General features: G+C 39.9%; 1 protein-coding gene across 4 annotated transcripts in view; it reads right to left on the reverse strand.

The window, feature by feature from the left end:
* tmem245 (transmembrane protein 245) overlaps positions 1 to 11,679 on the reverse strand; it is a 76,414-nt gene extending 64,735 nt beyond the window's left edge. The window contains exons 1-3 of one of the 4 annotated variants that reach the window (XR_009999796.1): positions 10,936 to 11,673; positions 4,122 to 4,239; positions 1,173 to 1,274 (exon numbers count right to left, since the gene is read on the reverse strand). Coding sequence is in view for 3 of the 4 variants with exons in the window: in XM_062957831.1 (XP_062813901.1) it covers positions 1,173 to 1,274; positions 4,122 to 4,239; positions 10,936 to 11,490 (775 nt within the window). In the remaining variant the exon portion in view is untranslated. Of the gene's footprint in view, positions 1 to 1,172; positions 1,275 to 4,121; positions 4,240 to 10,935 lie in introns of all 4 variants that reach the window. The other 3 variants (XM_062957831.1, XM_008113017.3, XM_062957832.1) reach the window with 3 other exon arrangements.
* Positions 11,680 to 14,157: the final 2,478 nt, after the last annotated feature.

Genomic DNA, 14,157 nt, shown 5'->3' on the forward strand with positions numbered 1-14,157 from the left:
TTTATTTCAGCTGGTGGTATTATTATTATTATTATTATTATTATTATTATTATTATTATTATTATTATTATTATTGCTATTGCTATTATTATATGCATCCCAATGTACCATTCTTTAAAAGGTCTGCCTGAATAAAATGGTTTTAGCCTGCTGAGGAGGGACAATGGGGAAAAGGCCATTTTGGTATCTCTGGGAAGGGAGTTGAATGAATGAATGAATGTTATTACAGTCATAGACCATGAGTTAAAAACATTTAAACCAGAGATTTTGTAAAACATTAAAAACAGAAGTTCAAAACATTAAAAACAGAAAGTCCAGGATATGCAACCATCATAATCAGCTTTATATATGGCAATTAAAATCTGTGGTATAGATATTAAAATGAGTAGATCAAAATGTTATCAATTAAAATTATCCACAATCTGCTTCCTTAATTTTATAGCAGCAGCACAAAGACACTCTAAAAGCTATCCATAATTTACTATCCTCAATTAGATATTTAAAGTAATATTCATCATTTCTACCAGGGATCATCTGTACAATAGGAGTAATAAAAGTAGATTAAATGTCCTTAAAGAAGTGACAGTGTAATAGGACACGCCTGGCAGTTTCCACTTCCTCAAAACTGCATAGGCATACTCGCTCATGGCAGGGAATGTCTGCATGGGAAAGGAGTCCAACCCAGGGGTTGTCATCTAGAAAGGCCTCCTTTGCATCTCTAAAGACAGTGTTTATAAAGGTGGTGAGACTGAGAAAAGGACTTCTCCTGATGATCTCAAGACACTGCATTGGCTCTTATAGATATATGGTCTGCCAAATAGCTTGGACTTGTGTGTCATGCCCAGGTCCATTCAGTTCAATTATACTAAAGGAGTGTGTGTACAAACACTATGGTGGAAAGTTTCAAAAAGTAAGCTTTTTGCATGCCTGCAGAGTGACTCATTTCTAGATAAGAATGCATAAACAATATTTTGCATGTTAGTTGGGAAAATGTCTATACTGGTAAGAACTGTCGGCACAGATGTGTGTGCAACATGGCTCTGGCCTTGCAGCATATCCTAGATGCAGACCTCCAGGCAAAAATGATATACCCCTAATATTGGACATAATTATACTCAATTCTCACCAATATGACTTAAACAGAACTACCATAAAATTTGCCTGTTTCTTACCTGAAGACTCATTCCCAGTTGGTTGCTCATGCAACATGCCCACAGTCATTAAGGTAACAATAACCAAAAACACTGGAATCCTCCAAGAGCCGGCTGCAGAAGCTGGAAAACAGTGTTTTCTTCAATAATTGCCACATTGATTTTGGATAAATAATTTGCATAATGTGTTATGAAACCAAAGTTTAAAAACTCAGAAGGATCAAGTGAACTGTACTCATTGCAAATATACAATACATTCTTATGGACTAAGAAATTTAAGAATGAAAACTTGCTAAACTTCCCTCTTATTCTAATGAAAATGTGATATACTGAAATGTAGTTTTTTCTGAAGTAGGAATGAAAGACTCTGACCCATATTCATGCCAAAAGAATAGAGAAGGAGAGAAATTCATAAAGCTTGCCAGGCTAGAGCTCAATGTTATAAACTACAGTAGAGTCTCACTTATCCAACATAAACAGGCCAGCAGAATGTTGGATAAGCGAATATGTTGGATAATAAGGAGAGATTAAGAAAAAGCCTATTAAACATCAAAATAGGTTATGATTTTACAAATTAAGCACCAAAACATCATGTTATACAACAAATTTAACAGAAAAAGTAGTTCATTACACATTAATGCTATGTAGTAATTACTGTATTTACGGATTTAGCACCAAAATATCATGATATATTGAAAACATTGACTACAAAAATGCGTTGGATAATCCAGAACGTTGGATAAGCGAGTGTTGGATAAGTGAGACTCTACTGTATGTTTTATCATTGCACCCAAAAATACAGAGCACAACAAGAACTGTGAATCACCTTAACACTCAGGTCCCATTCAAACATAATGGTAAAACCATGATTTACCACTACATGAGCATTGCCCTCGTATTGGATTTACATGTGTCCTCTTTTCTACTCTTTCAGTATTTCCCATGATATTTAAATGTGCCAAATTTGATTTTTTAAAACACATGTTAGTGAGAAGAAATCAGGATGTGAAAACATGCTGATACCACAATTACAGTTTAAACAACATAGTTGTGATGATCAAGATATCCAAAGAAACTAGTTTCTTTACAAGTGGGAAATTCTGATAACTTCCAGTCTATGAGAAATGAAAGAGGATAAAGAAGCAAAGATGTGAAGGCATGGAAAAGAGGAGGTATAGGCTTGTTTTCTAAAATATTTAATTTTTTAAAAATTTGGATAAAGAACAATGAAGAAAATGTTTAATAAAAGTGTTCACATAATACTAAATGGTTCTTACACCTCTTTCACCTACAAATATACTTATAACATGATGGCACAAATGAATTTTCAATTACTGCAGAATATCGGATATATTCAGATATTTGGCTCAAGAATGCAGTTTGGGATTCTATCAAGTATATCCATCCTGTATCATGGCAGCAAGGCTTGTGTACAATAAACTCTAACTTCTCTCTTGCATCAAACTATTCCTCTTTTGCAGCATGTGGACAGTGTTTGAAGTACAGCAAATCATAATGGAAAGAAAACTGAGCCAAAGTATCTGAGCCAGATTATGATTTTTAGATATGTATAAACATAAGGCACAAAAACAGAAACTGCTAAAACAGATAGTTCTTCAAATGTAAGAGAATAGATAGAACTTGATGAAGCATAAAATCTTGTTTTCTCCAGTTCTTTCTGAAAATGAGTATTTTCTGTGTCTGATATGGTTGAGCAAACTATGTTTATAATATATAACTCTTTTTTCTTCAACTGTTTTCAAAATTCAACCTTTAGCTCACTTCTCAGCCAATTTGAAAATCCTGAGAGGCTATATTTCCTAAAATTCAGCCATTTTGCAGGCAGATGTTAGTTGGTTTTTTTATGCTGACATAATGATATGTTATATTGATAGAAAGCATTTATTCAAGTAATGCATAATGACGGCGTTGGACCCAATGGGACAGTTTTCCGCTGAACATGAACCCCTGAACACAACAAGATGTACATAAAATGTTCATAAAGTAACTAAGTGATTTTAAAACTGTAACAAAAACTGTAAAAGACTAGAAAAATAAACATTTCAGTTACTCCCTAGCTTCAAAATTTATAGAAATTGACATCTCTGGTAATTTAATGCTGTGAAAGGCTCAACAGAAAGGATTCCAGCTGATTAAAGAATGCCAACTATGATCAAACCCTATTTCACCATCTTAAATTCCAGCAACAGCAAACTATGGTCTGTCAACAAACAGGGCAGGAATCACAGCACACAATAAGTGTGCTCACTTGAAGCCCATTCTTGTGTTTTGCATTCCAGTAAATTAATTTAATAATTTTTAAACAACAAAAAGCAGAGCCTGAATTGAAGCTGAGCTCTTGTATACTTGGGAGTGCCATCTATTATTGATAACTAATGGTATCTTTAAAACATTATAGAAAAACAGACCTTCAGATTGGCAACTCCACTATGTTCATAATCCAGAGCAAACAATCAGTACAGATCTATACTATAATAGCTTGTGTGTCTGTTCTGATGTACAAATTCACATACTCCATTACAGTCTTTAAACACAGAGTGCTACCAAATAGGATATGGTAATATTCTGTCCTGTGATTCCTTCAGTCATTTTATGTACTGCCTGCTGAAACAATGTGGATGTTTTTATTTATGTTAAACAGTGATAATTTGTGGACTGACTGTGATCAAATGTGATATTTACATTCAGGTTTACATCCTAAATTTCCATGAAAGCTTTACACAATTAGCAAAATATGGTTATTTTCCATTAATTGTCTGCCTTGGGGTAGCACAATTTAAAGTAAACCTCAAGGATTGTAGATGCTACTAGTCAAACTGTTGTTTCATCCAAATCACAAGTAAAATCAACAATAGCATGTAAATTAATGTGTAAAGTCATTGAGTAAAGTTATTACAACCTTCAGAAATCTATAGAAATGCTTTATATTTATAATATGCACTCACTCACCCAAATGAAAGAGCAGTATAATCCAGACAGGAACAGAAATTATTCTCAAGTAACGTTCAGTGCTTCGATTCCACTTGAATAATACAATCAACAGATAGCCTGCTATCAAGGTCCATATCTTAACAGGGAAAAGAAAAAAAGCAGCTATCAGAGCTAAATCCTAAAAAACTGAGGTTGATATAGTTTTATAAGGGAAAGGGAAACTCAACTGACAATACATGTTGCTTTTATCATAAATGTTGATACTGTTCACTGAATGCTACAAAAGCATATAGCAACAACTAGTTTCACTCTTATAGAAGTGAAAAAATGGCTGATTTGTTATTAGTAAATGATTTTATACCTATTTTATATACCTATATTTTTGGGATCACATAAAACATTTTCAGCCAAAAGATGGAAACATTTAGGAAGCCTGTCTGTATTCCATACCCTACATTCTCAGTATGTGCTCCCCTAACAAAAAACAGCAATGTGAACCAGACAGCACAAAAATGCCAGCCAAGTTCCTAAAGGGTTGTTGTTAATTTATTTATGCAAACCTCACAGTTCCCTAAGTCTGCCAATGTCTCTTTCATGTCTGGTTTTGTCATTTTGGATGTACAAATTCAGACACTAAACTGTAAAGACTATGTCAGATATGAAGTTCCTATTCAGAAATATTTGCACCTCATTTCTGAATTTTCTTTCAGGACTTTACAATCTAAATGGCTATTTTCTAAAGTTATTAAATTTAAAAAACGTGCATTCTCACATAATTTGCCAGTGACGAAAATGCACTGCAAAAAAAAATAATAGACCACAGTTTGCACACTGAAGTCTCACAATGTTTTCTGTAATAATTTCAAAAGTGTAGCTGAAAGAAAGACAGCAAATTTAACAAATCACTTCAACAATACAGAACACTGCTTTAAAAATCATGCAAGCTCTATACACAATGATGTGAATGCACACTTCAGCATTCCGTTTATATTACTGTATCAATGAGCCCTGCCAAAAATCACTAACAAGAATACCAAGTATTCTATTGCCTCATGACAGCTCCAGCTCACAAAGTAACCGAGAATGAAGATCCCTTTTACAAAATCTTGTTAAACCCCTCTAACATCCCGTCCTCCTTGTCTTCTATCTAGTCAAAAGTTCTTTTAATAGCACTGTCTAATAGTTGTAAAAGCATAGGCTTCCAATGTCAGCTTGCAGCAGTATGGCTGCAGCAAACAATACAAAAAAGCCTGAGATGAGAAAATATAGGATTCTACTCTAACTCATACTACTTTATCTGTAGCTGTATGTGCCTCCACAGTCCCTTATTACGGTATGTGTGAACACCAAAATAATGAGATAAAGGGTAAACAAGTAGGCCTTCTTCACCCACATCATGTTTAGAAAGCATAGAATCCAGGTTTGGCCATCAAAATTAAAATAAGAATGAAGGATAGTGGGGAAAAAACGGATCCTTTTGAATGCATTTTGGAGGACAGCTTCAAGCCTTTTAAAAGCTTCAAAAGTGTTTTGTATATTTATGCTAGGTTATTTGAGGTTGCCATTTTATTTCACATGCACATACTATTAGGAGGTTTTTTTGGGGGGGGGGGAGGAGGGAGTTTGCTGAAACATGCTGAAGTGCCATTTTTGTAGTGTATTCTTTCCACATTATCTCTGCTCCTGGTACCAATTTTTCTGTGAAAGAACTAATATGCATCATGTTAGAAAACCAAATTCTAAAAGAGCTCTCTCTTCACAATCAAAACTGTTTTACTGTTTAAATCATCCTACTCTCAAAGTTGTGTCCTCCCCCAATTCCAAAACCCCAATGAAAGGACCCAGACCCATATCACAAAACGATCCTCTGTTGTTGAAAATGCATGTAATAAGTGAAATATGAGACAAAACTATGCATTCAAGTTCAGGGCAATGTGACCTGAGTTACCCCGTTGCTATGTTCCAATATATGTCATAAGGTTGGTTACATATTATGCAGTAGAACAATTAAAAGCTTTATTACTTCAGACTAAAAAGTTAAAGTGATTGTTCCTCTATACAAAAAAAATCCGGAATAGACCAAATCAGCACATTAGAGAAATGTACAATGAAGTCCTCTTCTACAAATGTTACATTATTTTAAAGTATTTTTAACATGCACACTGGACTGAGTCGGAGACGACTAAACGACTGAGCAGCAGCAGCAACATGCACACTGAACCTGACAATTTCCACTGATGTTGGATATATGTAATGGTTCTAGCATCTGGAAAAACATAGGCTCCAGAAGTATCACCACAAATCAATTTCAGATACTAAGGTTCAGATCTGTCTGATAAAATTTCATCAACAGCAATTTGCTGGTGTTAAGCAAAATAACAATAATGTGTGCTTGTACTATGTTACCAAGACAATAATTGAAACCATTTAAATCTTGGGAACATGAAGTGCAATTTTCACTTAATAGGTAGCAGTCTTTCTAATCATCACAGAAGAAGCTGCCCTCAGACAATGATTGATGATTTTTCCATTGGCTTATAGGCAGCTCCATGTGGTCCAACATGGCATCTAGGTCACTATGAAGAAAAATGAACATGGATGATCTCTGGAATCAGGGATTTTGTAAGCCACACAAAACTAGATACTTTCCCTACATGATAATGATAATATGCTATCATTACTGAGTACGAGGGAAGTTTTGCCAGATGAAAACTTCTTCTGAAAAGGTTATCCAAAAAACAGGTGGCCAAAAGGATGAAAAAGTAAGCAGAGGCAAAACCGTGATGAAATGTGTAATGGTTTAAGGCTCCAATCCTATATACACTTACCAGAGATTAAACTGAAACAGGACTCAGTAGGATTTATCTCTGGGTAGGTGTGAAGAGGACTGCACTGGCACAGAGAAGTTTGGTGACAGTTAAGTTCCACATGGGAATTGGGGTGCTGGGCTAAAGAATTATGGGAAAAGAGAGGTTTTGCAGTACAGAAAGTTCCCAAGTCACGAACAAAAGAACTTCTTTAGGTTTGTTCTTAACATACGTGTGGTGATTGTTTTGCTGTCTGTGCTCCTCGGAAAATTTCACTTTATTTTCTATGATAATTGGATTTTGAAAAATGTGACTTCTTGTGGAAACAAGGATTGGTAGGAAAACTTCACTGAAGACACCTTTTTCCCTATGATGACTCTTTCAGGAGTGAATTTCCCTTCCTAGGGGCAGATTTCTCTCACTTACTGTTGTCTCACCCGTTCTTAACTATGAGTCATTTGTAAGTCAGATGTTTGTAACTCTGGGACTACCTGCAGTTGAAAATTGGTAGCAAAGCAATACCAACCATGCAAGCTAGTGAAGCAAGGAAGGAAGGATTGTTCTTGTTTTGTGTGTATGTGGTTTTTTTTTTTTGAGGGAGTCAATCAGAATTAAGGTTGGTAAAAATGGGAGATGAAAGATCACAAGACAGGAATAAGAGTAAAGAAATAAGAATATAAAGCCGCAGGGAGTTTTAATGCTAGATTTTTGCTGAATCCAGGAACAGATAGAAAGCTAGTACTTGGAGTAACGTGATCGAAGAGGAGGGGAAAATGAATGATTTTGGCAACATGGTGTTGATTCACATGAAGAATCAGCATGATATATCAGAAGACCAGAGGAAAAAGGATTGCATAAAATCAAGTTGTTTTGCCAATGCACAGAGAAAAAGGTCATGAGTGTATGATAAGCACTGAAAGCAGAACCATTTGAAAATAGAAACTTCAAAGAAAGTTAGTCAATCAAGAGAAAGTGCTCAGCTCTATTAATGGTAGCAGATTTAAAAAGGAATAATGAAACAAGAAAGACTTATGTGATTTTTGTGATACCATGCAGGAGACAAACTGAAGGAAGAACAGGATAGAGAAGAGAATGGGTGGACCTGATTAAGCATGTACCTGGGATAGAAGTGAAATAAGAGAAATGGGGGGACAGGGGGGGGGACATTAGAAGAACAATATGTCTAAAATAAGTGAGGAGATGAAAGGGCAGAGAGATGAGAAGCGTGAAGCAAAAAAAGAACAATGATAAAACGAAGTCAAAAAGTTATTAGTGAAATCAGCACAGTTTGCCTATACATCTAACATGTAGTACTCTTGTCATCATCCGAGACTGAGTTACTCACAAATTCAAAGTTGGAAAAAAACCCAAGAGCCATACAGTCCAACCCCCTGCCATGCAGGAAAAGCACAATCAAAGCACTCCTGACAGATGGCCATCCATCCTCTGCTTTAAAACCTCCAGAGAAGGAGACTCCACCACATTCCAAGGCAGCATGTTCCATTGCCGAACATCTCTTACTGTCAGGAAGTTCTTCCTAATGTTAATTTGTAATCTTTTGAATCCACCGCTCCATCTCCTAGTCTCCAAAGTAGCAGAAAACAAGCCTGCCTCCTCCTCAATGTGACATCCTCTCAAATATTTAAACATGGTTATCATGTCCCCTCTGAGCCTTCTTTTCTTCAAGCTCTCTAAGCAGTTCCTTGCAGGTCTTCCAGACCTTTGATCATTTTGATTGTTCTTCTCTGCACAGGTTCCAAATTGTCAATATCCCTCTTGATTTGTGGTGCCCCGAACCACATAATATCCCAGAAGCAGAATACTTTGACTTTCCTCAATCCTGACACTATATACCCACTGATGTAGCCTAAAACGACATTGGCTTTTTAGATGCCACATCACACTTTTGAATCATGTTCCGCTTGTGTTCTATCAAGACTCCTAGATCCATTTCCCTTGTAGTGTTTTCAAGCTACCCTTCAATCTACATCTGTGTGTTTCATTTTCACACTGTATTGGATTTCATCACACTAGAACATCTTTCCACTTTCAATCCTGTGGCTGCCTCCCACAGAATTCTGAGGTTAGTAGTTTAGGAGAGGGGCCTTTACATTACTCAGCCAGAGAGGTCCTGGTAATTTCCTCAACTACAAGCCCCAGAATTCTGCAGAAGGCAGAAACCAGATTTAAAGTGGATATCGATGCTGTAATGCAGAACTTTCCAAACTGTGTGTTGTGAAACATTGGTGTGTCGGCAGCAGCATGTACGTGTGCCACCCAAATGTAATCAGATGTTTTCATGAGATTTATTGTGACCCCATGCATTTCATTATTACAATTTAAGTATGCTCCTGTTTTCCTTATAAGGAGTTGATTTACCTTACAATTTACTAGTAAAACTAAATGACAGTGTCACAAAAAGATGTGTGCATAAGAATTTAAGAGGGACATTGACAAGCTGGAATGTGTCCAGAGGAGGGCAACTAAAATGATCAAAGGTCTAGAGACCATGCCCTATGAGGAGTGGCTTAAAGAGCTGGGCATGGTTAACCTGTAATAGAGAAGACTGAGAGGAGACATGATTGCCATGTTTATATATTGAAAAGACTGTCATAAGGAAGAGAGAGCAGGCTTGTTTTCAGCTACCCTGGAAACTAGTACTTGGAGCAACAGGTTCAAATCTTATTTCTGCACATTATTAAGCTTTATGTGATTTTTGTCTTGTATTTTATGTTAAATGTGCTTTGATTTGTATTGTGTTATGTTGTGAGCTGCTTTGGGTCCTCTGTTAGAGAGAAAAGCAGGATATAAATAAAGATTTATTATTATTATTAGGGAGCCCCCAGTGGCGCAAGCTGTTAAAAGCACTGAGCTGCTGAACTTGCGGACCCACAGGTTCGAATCCAGGGAGCGGAGTGAGCACCCGCTGTTAGCCCCAGCTTCTGCCAACCTAGCAGTTCGAAAACATGCCGATGTGAGTAGTTCAATAGGTACTGCTCCGGTGGGAAAGTAACGGAGCTCCATGCAGTCATGTCGGCCACATGACCTTGGAGGGGCCTACGGACAACGCCGGCTCTTCGGCTTAGAAATGGAGATGAGCACCAACCCCCAGAGTTGGACACGACTGGACTTAATGTCTGAGGAAAACCTTTATCTAACCTATTATTATTATTATTGAGCCACAGTGGTGCACTGAGTTAAATCCTTGTGCCAGCTGAACTGCTGACCTGAAGGCTGGGTGGCTGACCTGAAGGTTGCCGGTTCAAATTCGCAAGACGGGGTGAGCTTGCATCTGTCAGCTCTAGTTTGCGGGGACATGAGAGAAGCCTCCCAGCAGGATTGTAACACATCTGGGCATTCCGTGGGTAACGTCTCTGTAAACAGCCAATTATCTCACACCAGAAGCAACTTGCAGTACTGTATGTTCTCAAGTCACTTCTGACACTATTAAAATTATTATTATTATTACTGAGCAACCTACCCAGTAGAGCAGCCCAATTCCATGTAAAGTTTTTACTAGGTGACATTTTCCCCCTGGTGAGCTTTGCTGCTGCTAAGTTTGTCTCTGAGGTAGCCAGGATAAGACAATTTCCTGTATTAGACCCAGGTTGAAACTTGCCTTATACATACAGTATTTGCAGTGTTTTTACCCTTGTTCATATGCATTTAGCATTGCACTCGTCCTGTTTTTAAGTGGTCTTTGCAGTTTATGAATCTGCTGAGCAAATTGGTTCTCTGGATCATAATAAAGATTGATGGGTTGACTTAAACTCCCACAATTCCTAACAGCCGGCTGTTAGGAATTGTGGGTGTTGAAGTCCAAAACACCTGGAGGGCCGCCGAGTGCCCATGCCTGCTCTATGGTGTCACTAACAGGAAATGTTTGGGAAGCCCTGCTTTAGTGTGATGAGGTCCTATGTTTGCCTTCCTGCTTCCTATGGCCTAACAAGGGACGAGCCCTCTGTGTGTAACCAAACCCGACAGCCGGTGCGTTCCAGACCCGCTCCGCTCCGTCCCTCACTCACCCAGGGGCTGCTGAAGCACTCGAGGCCGCGTCCGATTAGGCGGGCGGCCTGGGCGAGGGCGGCGCGGGCTCCGAGGGAGGCGCCCAGGGCGAAGAGGCCGTAGAGGGCGGGCCCGCCGGCGCCCAGCAGCAGGAGCGGCCTCCGCCAGCATACCACTTGCCGGCCCAGGGCCTCGGCGGTGGCGTTGGCACAGCTGAGCGGGAGGAGGAGGGCGGCCAGGAGCAGCGGCGGGGTGCCGGCGCGGCGGAGGCGGCGCAGCCACCCGCGGCCCAGGCCCGTCAGCGAGCTCTTGAAGGGGTGCAGGAAGGTGCCGCAGAGCACGGCCCACAAGAGCGGCCGCAGGAAGGCCTCCAGGATGAAGTAGACCAGCACGGCGGCCCCGCAGCACAGCCCCACCAGCACCAACGCCCCCGTGTTGTAGAAGGCTTGCCGCAGCGGCTTCTCCAGGCGGGGCAGCGGCGCCAGCGGCGGGGGGCCCGGGCTGGGCTGGCTCTCCGGCTCCGAAACAGGGCTGGGCGAGGGCGGCGGGACGCGGCCTTCCCCGCCCGTCGCCATGCCGCCGAGGGGCCCGGGAAAGACGAACCCACGCTATTAGTGCCGCTGCCAAACAACGCTGGGCAAAGAACCGCGCGGCAACAGGACCCTCCGCCCTCCGCAGGGAACGCCGGGAGATATAGTCTCCCACCAGGACAGAGCGCTTCTGGGAAACGTAGTCTTTGCAGCTGAGCGTCCCTTCGTTTCCCAGGCAGCCTCACGCGGTGGCTCTCTGGCTGTTTGGGTTTTGAGCTCCCAGAGTTCCTGGCCGCCGAACAAGCTGGGGAGGGCTTCTGGGAGTTGGAGTCCCATACAACCGCGGGGCCGCAACGTGAGGCTGCCTGGGACAAGAAAGGATGCTCAACCTACAAATTATTATTATTATTATTATTATTATTATTATGTCACAGCAAACAAGATAGATATGCTGGATTTCGTTTCACAAAATCACAAGTCGAACACTTCCCAAGTGTCTAGGACTGTGTGATGTATTTTCAGATGATGCGCGCAGATCCCAGTAGGGTGGCCTTTTGCAGTTGGCAGATCGTAATTTTGTCAATGTCTATTGTTTCCAAATGCCGGCTGAGATCTTTTGGCACGGCACCTAATGTGCCGATCACCACCGGGACCACCTGCACTTGTTTCTGCCAGAGTCTTTGAAGTTCAATCTTGAGGTCCTGATAGCGGCTGAGTTTTTCCTGTTGTTTTTCGTCAATGCGACTGTCACCTGGGATGGCAACATCAATGATCCAAACCTTTTTCTTCTCCACAACTGTGATGTCTGGTGTGTTGTGTTCCAGAACATTGTCAGTCTGGATTCGGAAGTCCCACAGTATCTTTGCGGGCTCATTTTCCAATACTTTTGCAGGTTTGTGATCCCACCAGTTCTTTGCTGCTGGAAGGTGGTACTTGAAGCATACGTTCTAATGAATCATTTGATTCATTATTATTATTATTATTATTATTATTATTATTATTATTATTATTATTATTATTATTGCAGCCCAGGAGCAAGCCATCAGAACAAATGCAATTAAGGCCAAGATCGAAAAATCAGCTGATGACCCAAAATGCAGACTGTGTAGGGAAACTGACGAAACCATTGATCATATCCTCAGCTGCTGTAAGAAAATTGCACAGACAGACTACAAATAGAGGCACAACTATGTGGCCCAAATGATTCATTGGAATTTATGCCTCAAGTACCACCTCCCAGCAGTAAAGAACTGGTGGGATCACAAACCTGCAAAAGTATTGGAAAATAAGCATGCAAAGATACTGTTGGACTTCCGAATCCAGACTGACAAAGTTCTGGAACACAACACACCAGTACATTTCAGTCCAGGAAAGTCCACACTATATTTAAAATGTTATTCTCTATGGAACCTCAGGGATATAACTACAGGACAGGTTTAGTATCCTTTTCTAGAATTCCAAAACCTCAAAATCTCCAAGATTTTCTACATGGATGGCTGAGCTAGTAACATATTTCCTTTCAGGTAGTTCAGTGTATATAAACTTTGTTTTATGTACAAAATATTAAAATGTTATACATGAAATTACCTTCAGGCTATATGTATAGAGTATATATAAAACCTACACAAAATTCACACTCAGAATTGCGTCCCATCTCCAATGGATCACATTATGTACATACCTGCAAATGCAGGTCTTCCAAAACCACAAACATTACTTTATTTATCTATTGTATTTGTATACCACCTTTCTCCCAGACTGAGACCCTATTGCCAATATCTGCTGGATAATGGAGAAAGCTAGGGAGTGTGAGAAAAACATCTATTTCTGTTTTATTGACTATTCATAAGCCTTTGACTGTGTGGATCATAATAAATTGTGGCCCCGTTTTTGGTGGTATGGGGACACCAAGTCACCTTGTCTGTCTCCTGAGAAATCTGTATAATGACCAAGTAGCAACAGTAAGAACAGACCACGGAACAACAGACTGGTTCAAGATTGGGAAAGGAGTATGGCAGGACTGTATACTCTCAGCCTACCTATTCAACTTGTATGCAGAACACATCATGCAATGTGCGGAGCTTGATAAATCCAAGGCTGGAGTTAAAATTGCTGGAAGAAACATTAATAACCTCAGATATGCAGATGATACCACTTTGATAGCTGAAAACGAGGAGGAGCTAAGAAGCCTTATAATCAAAGTGAAAGAAGAAAGTGCAAGTGTATTTTTTTAACAGAAAGAAGGAAGTTTCCGAAGCTTCTTGTCTCTTCTCGCTTTCCCTTCAGAAAACAAAAAAGCTGGGTTGCAAAAGCTGAGCTGCAGTTAAAAAACAAACAAAGATTATGGCAAACAGACAGATTGATAACTAGCAAATAGAGGGAGAAAACATGGGGGCAGTGAGAGAGTTTATATTTCCTGGCATGAAGATTAATGCAGACACAGACTGCAGCCAGGAAATCAGAAGATGTTTACTTAAGATCAACCAGTTCATACTCCAAAAATAATGCCCAACTGCTCATTGGAGGGAAGGATATTAGTGGCCAAGATGATGTACTTTGGCCACATAATGAGAAGACAGGAAAGTTTGGAGAAGATAATGCTGGGAAAAATGGATGGAAAAGGGAAGAGGGGCCGACCAAAGGCATGATGGATGGATGGTATCCTTGAAGTGACTGGCTTGAGCTTGAAGGCTGACAGGGAGCTATGGCGTG

The sequence above is a fragment of the Anolis carolinensis genome, chromosome 6 (assembly GCF_035594765.1).
Source record: "Anolis carolinensis isolate JA03-04 chromosome 6, rAnoCar3.1.pri, whole genome shotgun sequence".
NCBI classification, from domain to species: Eukaryota; Metazoa; Chordata; class Lepidosauria; order Squamata; family Dactyloidae; genus Anolis; species Anolis carolinensis.